This window comes from Aptenodytes forsteri, unplaced genomic scaffold, assembly GCF_000699145.1.
Source record: "Aptenodytes forsteri isolate BGI_AS27 unplaced genomic scaffold, ASM69914v1 Scaffold224, whole genome shotgun sequence".
In the NCBI taxonomy this organism is placed as follows: Eukaryota; Metazoa; Chordata; class Aves; order Sphenisciformes; family Spheniscidae; genus Aptenodytes; species Aptenodytes forsteri.
In genome coordinates, this window is record NW_008794879.1 from 625,151 (window position 1) to 639,122 (window position 13,972).

General features: G+C 43.1%; 1 protein-coding gene across 1 annotated transcript in view; it reads left to right on the forward strand.

Moving 5' to 3' along the window:
* The first annotated feature begins 1,084 nt into the window (after positions 1-1,084).
* LOC103895121 (neuronal acetylcholine receptor subunit alpha-7) overlaps positions 1,085-13,972 on the forward strand; it is a 66,406-nt gene continuing 53,518 nt past the window's right edge. The window contains exon 1 of the mRNA XM_009274637.1: positions 1,085-1,211. Coding sequence (XP_009272912.1) covers positions 1,133-1,211 — 79 coding nt within the window. The 5' untranslated portion in view covers positions 1,085-1,132. The remainder of the gene's footprint in view (positions 1,212-13,972) is intronic.

The following is a 13,972-nucleotide window of genomic DNA, read 5'->3' on the forward strand; positions in this document are numbered from 1 at the left end:
CTCATCACATCAGGCCTAGCCTCCTCCACCGCACCCTCTGGCCCCATGTCCTGGGGCTCTGCTCTCCTACCAGCTTGCACTGCCCGGCGCAGCCTTGCTACGGCAGCACCCAAATCCTTCCTGCGCAGAGTCACAACTTGGTGCTGCTGTCTGTGTCAACCTAGGGTTGTACCCTGCCAGGGCAGGAGCCCCAAGAAGTTCAACAAGGGGAATTGCAAAGTCCTGCACCTGTTTTCAGTGAAAGAGAAGTGGGTGAGTGTGCAGAACAGGCAAAAGAATAAAAAAAAGGCCCAAATGATGAATGTCATGAAATGTATTCAAGCCTTTGCCTTGCCTTGCCTTTGCCTGGCTGGTGAATAAAATGGAGTGGAGAGGTAGAAGAGCTGTCTTAGAGGGGGCAGGGTGTGTGCAAAATTCCACAGTGGGGAGCCAGCAGCAGTGGGCAGCTGGGGAAGAGGGCACTCCCTGCAGTTCCCTGCCTCTGGTGGATGTGATCGCAGGAAGGGGTGCATCAAAAAGGGCAGGAGACTGGCTAGTTTCACCTTCCCCAGCTTCTGCACTATTGAATCTCCCCAGCCACCTCTGCTGGAAGAAAGGGCAGGTGCATGGCAGAGGGACCATGCTACAAGTGCTCGCTGCAAGTTGCACTGGCAGCTGAGAGAGAGTAGAGAGGGACACAAACTCATTTTGCTGGGAAACAGCTCTAGAGGCACTCGAGTGCAAGCACTGGAAGTGCTGTAGACGTGCTGTCTCGAGTTAGGTACAATCTGTGGGGATGTGGAAAGCATCTCCCAGGCAGCACGCTCCCCCTCCTTGCCATACACACACAGCTGTGTGAGGGGATCGCTAGCATTTGCTTCTGACCAAGAAAAGGCTCAGAGTGCCTGGGAATGTGAGTCCTAAGCAAAGTAACCAGCCCCTTTGTGTTTGGATTTACTGACCCAGCACTGAGCTGATTTGGCTTCTGGGGACTGGAGAAGCACATGAGCAAACGCATTTCTCTCTTCTGGTGGGAAGCTGTTTTGATGCCTTATTACTGTAATTGCCAAATCCATCAGTCATTGCAGGCTGTCTCCAAGACTTCATCCTCTTTCACCCTCTGCTCAGGAAGGATAGCCAGCCTATTTTGACAATGCTCACAGAAAAGTGCTTGGGATTTGTTTATTCTGGACTATGTCTCTGGGCATCCTTGTTCCTGTCTTTCTTTAAAGGTAAGCTTATCTGTGGTTGTCCAGGTTTTGGTTTTTTTTTTTTTCCTTTTATTTTTTCTAAACACTAGTCACATCCTACCCCAACTCTATTTTCAGAAGGACTGGTATATGCTTATAGTTTAAACTTTGTTAGAATCCAGTGCTGGTCCCAATGAGTTTTGTAATCAGTTTGATTAAGTTTGTGGATCTTACAGTGCTGGCCACCTTCTTTTAAGAAAGGAAAAGGTGTGGGGCTTTTTAATGAAAAGTGAGTCATTTTCACTTTCAGAAATGAATTTAAATGATTGTGTTTCAAAAGGAATATGTTCTTGCTCTCCTTTAAAAATTTAACATATCTGTGGTTTTTTGGGGATGAGAAATTACAACTCCAGGCTGGACAGCATGGCTGTGAGAACCCTGTAGGTGTGAGAGTGAAATGGTGGTGTTCTACAAAGAAAGATGACCAGAAGAAAATTCTTAAGTGTTTACTTTCTGTACATCATTTGGGAAGATTTATAGCTGCATAAATATATAAATTTACAATTTCTGGTTTGTTTTTCTCTTCTAACATTTAGTATGTTTAATAAGAGTCCTTCCAGGCAGTGATGGGTATAAGTTGGAAACATCTAATAAAAATAATAATGGGCTTCTGTAGTCTAAGGCGTCACCTGTGACCAAGCCATCTTCTGAAGTTTCAGCATGTTACAAACAAAAGTAGGAACTGTGTGATTCTTCCAAAACATGGAGGATTGCAAAGCTAATTAATTAATTTAGCTAAAAAGCTAAATTTTTAAATGAGAAGGGAGGTTGAAATAGCCGCAGTCCTGAAAGATGTTCAGGATTCTACACAAAATGTGCTTTTTTTCCTCCCTAACAGCTTGTTATATGAAACATCCGTGCCTGCAGCAACTATAAATTCTAAAACTGAGTATTCCAGGTGTGACAGACCATGTCATATTACCCACGATTTCTGCACAGAGAAAGGATTGTCTTTTTAAAGCACAGAAAGTGATCCGCATATTTCAGAAGCACAGGGGCATGGGAAACTTAGGTATATGTGATGTTGCACTGGACTATTCATGCCACACAGATAATTCCTTGTTAGTTTATCTGAATCTGCAAAACATCTATGCATTTCATTATTACAGCTCCACATTTCAGCTGCCTAATGCAGCAATGATAGTACAAAAGAATGTTTCCCCACCTTGCTAAATTAAGAACCTTGCTGTCTTTGTAAGATATTTCTGTGCTACTTCAGGAGCTGAACTAACAGGCAGGTGATGGCAGCTAGTTGTGATATGACTCACTTTGTGTGCAGTCCCATTTTGAGCAGTTGTGTATCATGTAAATACTGCCTTTTAAATACTGACTAATCACTAATTCAACAGGGGGGATGCTTAGTTTCTCTGAGCAGCACATGAAGACACAAACTGCTTTTATGAATAATTCAGAGGATTTTGTGTTAGGTGCTTTTACCAGCAGTTTACAAGTATGCACTTTTACAGACAACTGCTAAAGCAGAATGAAATGAACCTCTGATTAAGGTGGTCTGTATTTGACCTCTGCTTTGTGGATAGTTTTTTTTCTTTTTAAAGAAAAGAAAAAAAAGAAAAGCCACAGGAATTGTGCAGTTGGGTCAGAAGAGAAAAAAGTCAAGATGATCTTAGCATGTTATCAGTAGCAGAGTCTTTTAACAGTAAGCTCCAGATAAACTCCCCCAGGATTCCTCAGTGCACCCACATGGAAGTCACAGCAAGTCCATCATAACTGATATCACTCTCACATAGTCCTGAGTTGTTTCAACAATTTCTCAACTACTCAATTGTAGTCAACAAACTACTCAACTGCTCAATTGTAGTCAACAATTACAACAATTTCTCAACTACTGAAAGCTCCTGCAGGGCTGTTTTACAGGAAAGTTGTGAAAAGGGCTAGGTAAAAAACAAAACAAAACAAAACATGAACAACTCGGTCATTTTTCCCACTCCTTTCCACAACTTTTTGCTTCAACTTGATTCCGCTTGCACTACTGCTAGGAGCCCTGATAGACATGTCATTCATGTTAGGTCATTGCAGCCCTCCTTCCTGAAGAGCCTGGAGCTAGTGATGCTTTCTTGGGACATGGGCCCTAGGGAAAATCAGAAAACTGGTCCTCAGCCTCCCTGGATCCTAGATGACATCTCTCAGAGCCAGACGTCCCTTCCAGGCCAGGTGCAATCCTTGAAGGAGCACCCAAAGGATTGAAAGACCCTGTGAGTCCCAGCAGCTACATGATAACCTCAAGTGGAGGGACTTGAAAACCCTGCTCCAGGGAGAGATTGGAAGAGAAGGATCAGACCCACTTCTGCTCCTTTCTCTAAGCATGGTGCAGTCTGGGAGCCAGGGTGCAGACGACCTTGCAAGGAAGTCCTTCTCCTGAGAAATATGTCCCAGTGACCACATGGGCATCTAGCGTCTCTGAGGAGCATTACCTTCAGCTCAGTGCACAGGCACCTGCTGGGTTTGAACATCCGGGGAAATTAAGCATGCACTTTGCTAGTCTCCAGCCAACCCATGCATTCTAATTAGTGTGCTTTTATGCCCTTTTTTTTTAAGTGAGGCCACTAAGGTGCCACACACGCTACACAGAGCAGAGTCAGACCTCTTAGTTTCTTTGCTCTGTGCAGCTTGACATCAGGGTCATACTCTGGCCACATGGCTTTGAAAAGCCCAAAAAAGGCAAAGACAAGCTGAGGACAGAGCCCCTCCTCTGCAATCTGGTAGGAATGTAAGTGCTCAGCAGTATGGGACAAATCCTATGGCAGGGGATGCTGCAAGTGAGCTAACCAGCTAAAAGATGTAAATTATGAAGTAACTCAGCCTGACTTGGTGTACCCTGCCAGTGCAAAACAGCTTTTCTTTGGCTCACTCACAATACAGAATTGAATTCCTGTGCTGCACTTATTTCATGCTTTCTTACAGCTTTGCCGATTTAGATGAGCTCTAGTGATCACATCAGAACACAGCTGATGATAATCTCTAGGAGCAAATCCTCACAAGGATACTGTTCTTGGTTCAATTCCATGCAGGCAGGTGCTATATCTGCAGCAGCAGTAACATTGACAAGACAGTCTCAAAAGGCCAGATTCTACCAAACTACAATTGCTCTAATGTGAGCTAGTTAGACTGAGGTGACACAAGTTTAGAGATCTGTGCAGCAGGAAGAACCAAGGCTGGTACTTAAATACCTATATATGGAGTCTAAACTTTGGGTCTCAGCTGGGTAGGACTGATGGAACTGCAGTGAGCTGTGTTAATCGAACTGGTTTACTCCAAAGAGATACTGTTGAATAGATGTGAGAAGTCCTGTGCCTTAATAGAGTACAATGTCATTGGTAATTTAGGTCGTTGGTGAAGGAGCTCCACCTTTAGATCTCATAAATGTTAGATCTCATAAATGTTACCAGACTAGAACCAGGTGTTCAAGTCAGATAATTTAGAATTTTTCATGCTTTTAATTTGAGGTCTGAAGGTCACATTCACCTTAGTTCCCCACATCCTCTATGTTGACGTTCTGAGTTGTATCACCCCACTGAGTGATACACACTTTCAAAGATAACAGTGCAGCTGATGCAAATTTAAAATAGAAAAGATATGAGGAAGACCTTTGCTTGTCCAAGTAGGTCTTTTCTTCCATATTGGCTAAAAAGATGCCACACATGCATCTTGCAGAAATGGGAAATTACTGCCAGATCCCTGCTATTACTATAACATCTGGGAGCACAGACACCAGAGTCTGGTCACTCTGGATTCTGAGAGCATGCTAAGGCATCACATATGCATGGAGTCAGGATTGAATGCACTTTTCACAGCACATGTCTGTTTATAGGTGTAACTCTGCTCTGTGATCAAGAACACTAGTGCAGAAAGGTGTCAACACATTTAAGACAGGCAGGCAGAGTCCTAGGCAAATCTCTGAGATGATTTCCTGTGAGTTACTGTCTGCTGCAGTAACTTGCTGTACATGCTTGCCTCTTGAGATTGACTTTTCAGTTCAATGAACCAGACTTCATGTTCAGTCACTAATCTTCTATGTGTGTTCACTGGCACAGCTCTAAGTCTGTTCTGTATTATTGTAGGCACAGCTGCAACTGTGGAGCTGGCCCAAGCTTGTGAGAAGTCACCATGCTCCAGGGAAGTTGGGGGTATTTGGAAATGCACATTTGCTGATAGTGATCTGGGCTAAATCTTTTTGTGTTAACTCTCCTCAGATCTCACTAGAAAAAGTGGGAAGGTCCAGAAAAAGCACCTGGGCCCTGACATCACCAGCACGTATTGTTATATGCACCTATTGGTATAGCACTCTGTACGTAGGGAGGGGTCCAGAAGCAGATACAGTGCACGAGAAAGTAGCATCCATCTTGTCTTTGGGATGATGCCAGATGGTGTCTTGGGAGTCTTCAGCCTTGCTCCAGTGCAGGGGGGCTTATGATGGTCTCAGAGCAGAAGTTCCTGTTCCAGGCACAGGATTCATGTCCTAAAGACAGCTCCAGACCTTTTTTCTCCCTCTGTTTTTTTCTCTTAAGACATGTGGAGGAGAACATGAGTTAGTGATGGTGGTAACATATTGGATGATTTTGTCAGCAGCTGTAAACTTTTCCAAGCAGTGAAAGAGGTATTTTATGTCTCTGTGGTGCAGTGAGAACAGTGAACAGCAGCATCCCTTCTCATAGCCACATGATGAAGTAACTTTCCAGAGTCTAAGAATGCGTTACATCAGTCACAAAACAGGAAATATTTCCATCTGAACATGATGCCTGTGATTTTCAAGGGAATGCATGTACCCAAATGCCATTCGATTTCACTGTACATCCTGAACAAAGGGTTAGTGCAGAATTTCACTTGTATGTTACAAGCAAGGAGGGAGATATAAAGCCTTTCCAGCTCTAGGGTGTGATTAAGTTGATCAAAACCCTTTGCATCACTCCTGACACGGTTGTTCAAGGATGCCTACTGCCTAGAGATGCTGCATAATCTAATTAAAGAAGAGAGCAAATCTGCCTGAGACAGGTAGGGCTAGCACTGGCAATCAGTAGTATCCATGGGAATGAAAAAGGTAGACAGGAGTTTATTGCTGTCTTGGGACACACTCCTGAGCAAATATGGCTTGAAGAAAGACTTTTGCTTGTCAAGTACTTTCTGCATTGAGCAAAGCAGCTGATAACAAGGCTGAGACCAGAACTAGATGATGTGTTTGGAAATAACAGTCTTCCCACCTGGGGCTTGCAATTAAGTCAGTAAATTCCAATGGAAAAAGAATTTGTAGTCAGCATGAGTACTTATGCTTGTCAACAGTGAGGTGCAGGTGACTCTGTCCTGCCTTGCTATCAATTGGCTTTGCTCAGAAGCTGTGGTTACCAAAGCACTGAAATGGATGTCTGCAATCCTTATCACCTTCCAGAAATGGATGTCTTCAGTACTTATTACATTCCAGAATGTCACAGGGAAAGCCACAGTCCTCATTTCTGTCCTTAATGCAACATAGATTTGGAGAGAAAAAGGACTTAGAGGGAAGGGGCAGGCTTGAGGAGATCTCATTTTGCATTGAAGACTCAAACAGCCTAAAGCCAGTTTGCAGATTGGGCTGACAAGACTGTACACTGTGTTCCCTGAAGCTCAGCTGTGGCTACATGGAAAAGAATCCCATGTCACTTAGATCTCCACCATGCCAAGAGAGAAAATTAAGTTGTATATTAGAAAAGATATGTTTGTGGCAGCTGAGGTGAGAGAGGATCTGAACTATGCAGATTCGTAGACTGGTAGAATAATTTGGCTGGAAGGGACCTCCAGAGGTTGCCCAGTCGAACCCCTCTTCTCAGAGCAGGGACAGCTCTATTAGGTTGCTTCTTGGGCAGTCAAGCTGGGAAGATCTCCAAGGATGGCGGTATTCCCTATGGTGAGTACCCTTCAGAGAAAAAAAGTCTCCCCTGATATCCTGGCAATGCCCCATGATGCATGTATCTGATTAGTGCTGTCCCTGTGCACATCCCAGAGGAGTCTGGCTCCTTCATCACAGAGCCCTTCCTCATGGCATCTGAAGGCAGCCAAAAGAGCTCTCCTTTGCTTTCTCATCCCCAAACTGATCAAAGGCATCGGACATGCTGTGCTCCAGCAGCCCATTGTCTCAATGGCCTCCACTTGACTCACTCCACAGGGTCAGTGTGTGTCTTGTGCTGCCCTGGGGAGGCCTTATTAGGCACAGAGCTAACTTTGTGTCATGCAGTGTGTCTCACTGATGTTGAATATAGGCTGGCTATATAGGAGGATGCTGCAGGACAGAGTCACCTGCACCTCACTGTTGACAAGCATAAGTACTCATGCTGACTACAAATTCTTTTTCCATTGGAATTTACTGACTTAATTGCAAGCCCCAGGTGGGAAGACTGTTATTTCCAAACACATCATCTAGTTCTGGTCTCAGCCTTGTTATCAGCTGCTTTGCTCAATGCAGAAAGTACTTGACAAGCAAAAGTCTTTCTTCAAGCCATATTTGCTCAGGAGTGTGTCCCAAGACAGCAATAAACTCCTGTCTACCTTTTTCATTCCCATGGATACTACTGATTGCCAGTGCTAGCCCTACCTGTCTCAGCACCACTATATAGAGGTGTTTTCATCACCTCTGAGTTAGTAGGTTTGGGAAAAAAAACCAAACCTAGGAGGTCATATAATGATGCAGAAAATACATTCCGTCATTCTTAGCCATCCTGTGCTCTTTTTGAAGAACTTTCTCATCTTGACTGTGCAAAGTGGCAGAGCAGGTCATGACAAATGATGGGAGTACATTCCCTTGAATATTGTGTCATCTTAGAAAAATCATCAGCAAACTGAAATCTAGCTTGAGCAGCTGTAACAATAGGAAGAGGAGATAAAAAATGAAATTAATAGTTGTTAGATGGTTTGCAGTTGCCAGTGTTTCTAGTGGCAAATAGGCAGCAACTTTGAATTGGACCCATTCTTGTTCAGGCTTCACACACAATTCATAAAAGGCAACTGGACAGCTTCAAGAGCTCTAAGCAAAAGACTTGTCTTTCTAATATAGCCAAACAGCTATCCTGCAGCATACTCTCTGCACCAGTGTTTCATTCAAGGTCTAAGCCTTCTAATGTAGTCTCCAAAGATATTAGGGTCTTCAGTTTCCATTTACTTTATAATTCAAATTTGTTGGATTAGTATCTCAGCCCAAACACTTCAGCATTCCTGCCATCGTCAGGTATACTTATGCGTTGCCTGACAATGACACCGAGAGGGCAGGTTGATAGAGAAAGGATAGATTGAATGGGAACAGGTCTATGGGTAAGGAGAGGAGACATCTGTCTCCAGAGGAAGCCTGTTCTCAAGTGGGCAAAATCATTTCCCCTTTTGGTGAAAATGCTCTAGCAGACTCAGGAAGTCTGTATGCTGGGGAATACAAGAGGGCAGACCAGACAGCACAGGGCCACTTTCTGCTTTTCTGGCTAGTTTTGGTCTCTCTCGGAGACAAAGCATCCTGCATCTGCAGGCATTGCTACTGTATCGCAAGATGGCAGTCATACTCCACCTGGACATGTGGGGCACCAATATTGTTTTAATTTTGTTTTGTTTGCACTGACGTAATTCAGGAGCATTGGGTTGAAGCTACCAAAGCTTTAAATCAACAGAGTAAAGTTAAGAAAAAATCAGATCATCATTGTCTGGAAGTACCTCATTTTCACTGTAGTTCATTTCTGCACTTAGTCAGGATCAGTGACCCAGCCAATGCAGGTTTGGCTGGCAGGGTGCAGCAAGGAGAGCCACATATTTCATATCCCCACTGATCCCAACAAAAGCAGGACTTGAGGCCTGCACCTGAGGAAAAGACAATAGCATCTAGCATTCTGAAAACAGACAGATCAAGGCTAACCAATGCTCAACTGTCACTGAGACCTTGTGACATTCAGAGTCTGGAAAAAAAAAAAAACCCAGACCATGCTCAGCCACTTTATATGCACATAAGCAAATGTGGGCTGAATCAGCCAAAACAAAGCACTTCTTACAATTTCAAGTGTCCTAGGTCAGATCTCCACAGACCTTGTTTGATTGGTCACGTCTAATTTGCTCATAGCTAGTCATTTACCTCATCAAGACAGTCTTAGAAGCAGCTTTTGTCTTCAGTGTGAAATAAATTCAGACTCCCTGCTGAGAATTTTCATACCTCTATTTACAGCTCCCTTTATCTTTGAAGACCTGGACCACCAAAGCCTCAGACTTCTTTCCCTTGCAAAAAATCATTTGATAGCAGCCACTGCTGCTGCCAAAACCTCCAAACTATCACCAGCCAGCTAGCAGCACAGCATCTTTCACACAGACAGGCAGCAAGTTTAGCCTGGCCTAGTGAAAGCTCAGCAGTGCTGCTTAAAATGGCTGAGTCTCATCTATAGACGTTTTATGTAAGTTTTGCTTTCCAAGTGGGAAACTATTTCAGATTTGGGAAAATGTATCTTCATATTTCCAAGTTCAGGTACTAAGCACTGAAAGGGAGGAAAATAAGCAGCCATTCAAGATGCAGCCAAAATTTCCATCAGGGTAGCCAACATCCCTTTCACAGCGCTTTAACACCATGTATCATATCATCCAGCATTTGAGTTTCTGATACTGGAATGACAAGCTTGCAACTTTCTCTGCATTCCAAGATCCATGTTCACTTTGGACATTTGTGCCTTGCCTGTGCCTTGCAGCCAATGCAGCTCTCACTTTGCCCACAGGCAACAGCTGAGGCTTGAGCAATGTGGGAAGAAGGCAGGAGGAACCATCACCATCCTCGGTACTTTTGCTGCTTAACATTGCTATGCAAGTACAGCTGGCAGGCTGGCAAGGCAAAAGTTCATTGTTCAGGAAACTAGCTGTCTCTGGGATCATAACCATTGCCTCTGACCAGCATTGCAGAAGGAGAAGGGAAAAGAATCACTGCAACATCTTTGGGCACACTGGGTGGTTCATTTCCACAATATTACTGCCTGTAACATTTCCACTCCAACCTGTCCTCTGCATTGCCCAGAGAAGTTAAACAATATCACCGCTGCTTCGGTAACAACACACTGAGGCAATGGTTTTGAGGCAAGATCCCTCTCTCACCTCTGAACTATGAAAAAAGAAACAAGCTTTCTCTGCCTGTAACTAAGGAATAGCACTTGGGAGAACTAAGTTTGGTTTTTTAGCTTTGCTCTCTTCATGTCTTGGGGACACAATGGCTTATCTTTATCTTCCTGGGAGGTTAACTTTTCTTCCTCCTCTTCCAGGGTCCTGCTGACCCTGGTGTGGGCTTCTTTCTAATTATATTGTGACATTTTGAGGTTGGGAAGTGCAGCCTGAAGAACTATGTTGCATCGTAAACTGAAGATTTCATTGCAGCCTCTATCACAGTTATTATCTGCACTGGGTTTAGGAAAAAACCCCCTCTTCCTACCTATCGTCTTCTCAGCCCTAACCAGACTTGCCTATCTGTTTCCACTGAAAACATTATTACACCTGTCTGTTCACATATGGCTTTCCCATATCTGAGCTCTCCACATGTGCCTGGCATAGCATTGAGTGGGCTTTTGATGGGGAGGTGCAGATTCCCTGTGACCCTTTTCACAGCCGTCTGTGAATGCTGTGCATATTGCCATGGCTACCTCATTGACAGCACTTGGTTAGTGAAGTTCATAGTGCTTTCCCTTGGGTTGCTGGTTTGGGTGCTGAAACATGTAGAGGTGAAGGGATGTGACAAGCTGCTCTGCAAGGCAGTGGGAGCAGGGAGTCCAGAAGCCCATTCCAGTACACTGATGATCTTAACACTGGTATCTCACTTTTGTCCTATGATTTAGTTTCTTTCCATTGGCTTCCATTACTGCTCCTCCCCACAAATCCCAGGATGGCTGGCAAGAGTCACCTTCAGAGAGCCACAACTCTCTGTAACTTGTCTAGCAAGGGGAGTTCTTTGCCATTGCTCCAACTCCCTCCTCCTGTGCTCCCTCCACATCTAGTATTGTAGCAATTATAGTTATATTGCATGGAGCTAATGTAAACTAGCATTACACTAAAAATACAGTTTTTTCCATTTCTGCCTGTAGCCCGTTATGTTTCTGACCTGGAGCAGTGAGGCAGTTTTCATAACGATCATATATTTGAGAGGTATCCCACTGTTAATATCTTAATGTGCATCTCTTCACCTTACACACATATCTCAGCCTTTAAAAGATCTGCACCAAGGCAGCAGGACCACAAGTATTATCCCATCCTTTCATTATGTAATGGCCTATATTCTCTTTTTAGCATGTTGTCATGTGCCTAAAGTCTTTAAGATGAAACCTTTCCTAGCGTACCCTTTAATACCCATCTCTGCTGGGAGCTCTTTATCTGCTATGAAAGAACAGAAATGACCAATATCAGGAAGATTAGGTCCTTTTGCCTAGGAAAACATGGCATTTCTCACATTCCTCTGGGTATCTAATGTGTTTTGTGTGTAAGATGCAGAAACAATTTGCATAGTGAGAGTCAAAGATTAGTGTCAAAGATTACCCCGAAGGGAAGTAGATTAAAAAGAGGTTTTAAATGAGAGGAATTCAAATACACAACATGCAAACACACAGAGACACAGACACAGACACACACAGGGCTGAGGCAGCTGATGTGATTCCATTGTTACTTATGTGAGTACTCTTCCATGAAGGTGTGATGGCATGCATTTTAAATCAAAGGGCATTGAAAGAAATAATGCATTTGCAGCCACAGATAAAAGCAACAACACTGCACATAAGAACAAAAGCAGATGGTACACATCTGTGTCTCTGGGGATTAAGTGACATGTGGCAGTGACAAGCTTTACATTCTCAGAAATCTGCAAAATACACAAAATAAGGTGGGTGGTTTTTTATAGCTACCAAAGCATTAGAACACGCCACATTTTTGTAAGTGCTGTTACTATTCCAATTTATGCTGATGAAGTTGCCTGTGAAACAACCTGCTTTTTCTCTGATACTACTCCTGTTACTTCCCTCATAATTCATAACTGCATATAGTGTGTGTGTGTGTGTGTGTCTTCCTGTGATCATTCTATTTGCATTCCCACAGAAATAGCTAAAAATCCCTGTAAGAATACAGTGATAAACTAAAAGGAAAATAAGTAATAGAAGAGGAGCTATGGCAGAAGAGTCTGCAGGTTGTTAGGAAAATACTTGGAAGTTCTAGGATTTAGCTCTGATACCCATAGCTTTTCCTAATGGCTTTTTGCTCTGTAAATGTTCCAATTATAACAAGATTGTATACAATCATTATACAACAAAATATAACAATACCTCTCAGTATAATGACACTGTTTTTCAAAAAAGGCCAGAACTCCACTGAATTTCTTTTAGAAAACAGTAAAACAAACAAACAAACAAACCAAAACAGAGGGAATGTGTCAAAGTAACAATACAGAGAGAAAAAAATGACATAGATGTGGTAAAATACCTGCACAAGGTACAAGGGGAGTGAATAAATACCACAACCACAATATCACTGCAGTTTATGACCTTTTATGAAGTAGTAGGGGACAAAATATTTAAAAACAACAATGTGATGGACCAGGAATATGCTGTTGATTTTAACTTAGTGTGCTCTGCAAAGAGGTTGTATATGCAAATGATTCTAGGAACTGGTTTTGAGAACGGAAGAAAAAAAAGGCATGTATTGTAATTCAGAGACATGTTAGTATGCATATGTGTAAATATAAAGTGATATGGGAAGAATATGATATATGGTCTGAACCATTTGTTCTTTAGGTATCAATAACTCCCATAATCTTGTATGAATAAAGTAATAACTTGTGTGTAGGGCTCAGGCCTCTGCCAAAACAAATGAGTAACAGCTAGAAAACATTCAGCTAGCAGCTGGCCCAACAAAAAGTTCAAAGATTATGAAAATAAAACCAGGTAACACTATGAACCAGAGGTGGAATGGTCAATAAATACAGTTACCATGGCTGAAAACCGCTTGGAAATCCATGTCCTTCCACCTACCCTCTTGTTAATATTTCATTACTTATTCTTTACTGTGCACAGCAAGCCATTATGTGGCCCATACCAGGGATGCTCAGTCAAGGAGCTGACCACTTTTGGAGCAAAGCTGGGGAACTGGCAAGGGCTGGACTCTTGCCTTGTAGCTCAGGGAGCTCTGCATGCAAAGCAGAGCAGAAGGATTGACCAGCCAAGACCAGACGTGACAGCACAGCTCGTAGGAAAGGAGGGAGCATCTGCCTTCCTGGGTATGGCATATGGATAGTCTGGCCAGAGCTATCTGCAATTTTGATAGCCATTCTTACCAGACAGCACTGAACAGCCTCCAGCCCCAACAAACACTTCCCCAGATCTGAACCCAAACCCACAGAAGAAACAAGGAGTATTATGGTGGCACAGTGGGCAGGACAGGATGACACTTAAGCATGGAAGTGGCAATCCATGCCCAGAGGATCCCACCCGGACAGAGAAGGTGGAAGAGGTTTGTTGTTAGCCTGCAGCCATATGCCGAGAGCCCTATGTCTCCTCAACAGGCCAAGCAAAATTGTAAAGGAACAAACCAGTGTAACCAGTAAAACCATACGCAGCACACAAGGAATGAGGAAGGGCTTTGCTAGTTTCAGTCAGGTTTCTTTTCTTTCTTATTTTTCTTTTTTTCTTTTTCTTTTTCTTTTTCTTTTTTTCTTTTTTCTTTTTTCTTTTTTCTTTTTTCTTTTTTCTTTTTTCTTTTTTCTTTTTTCTTTTTTCTTT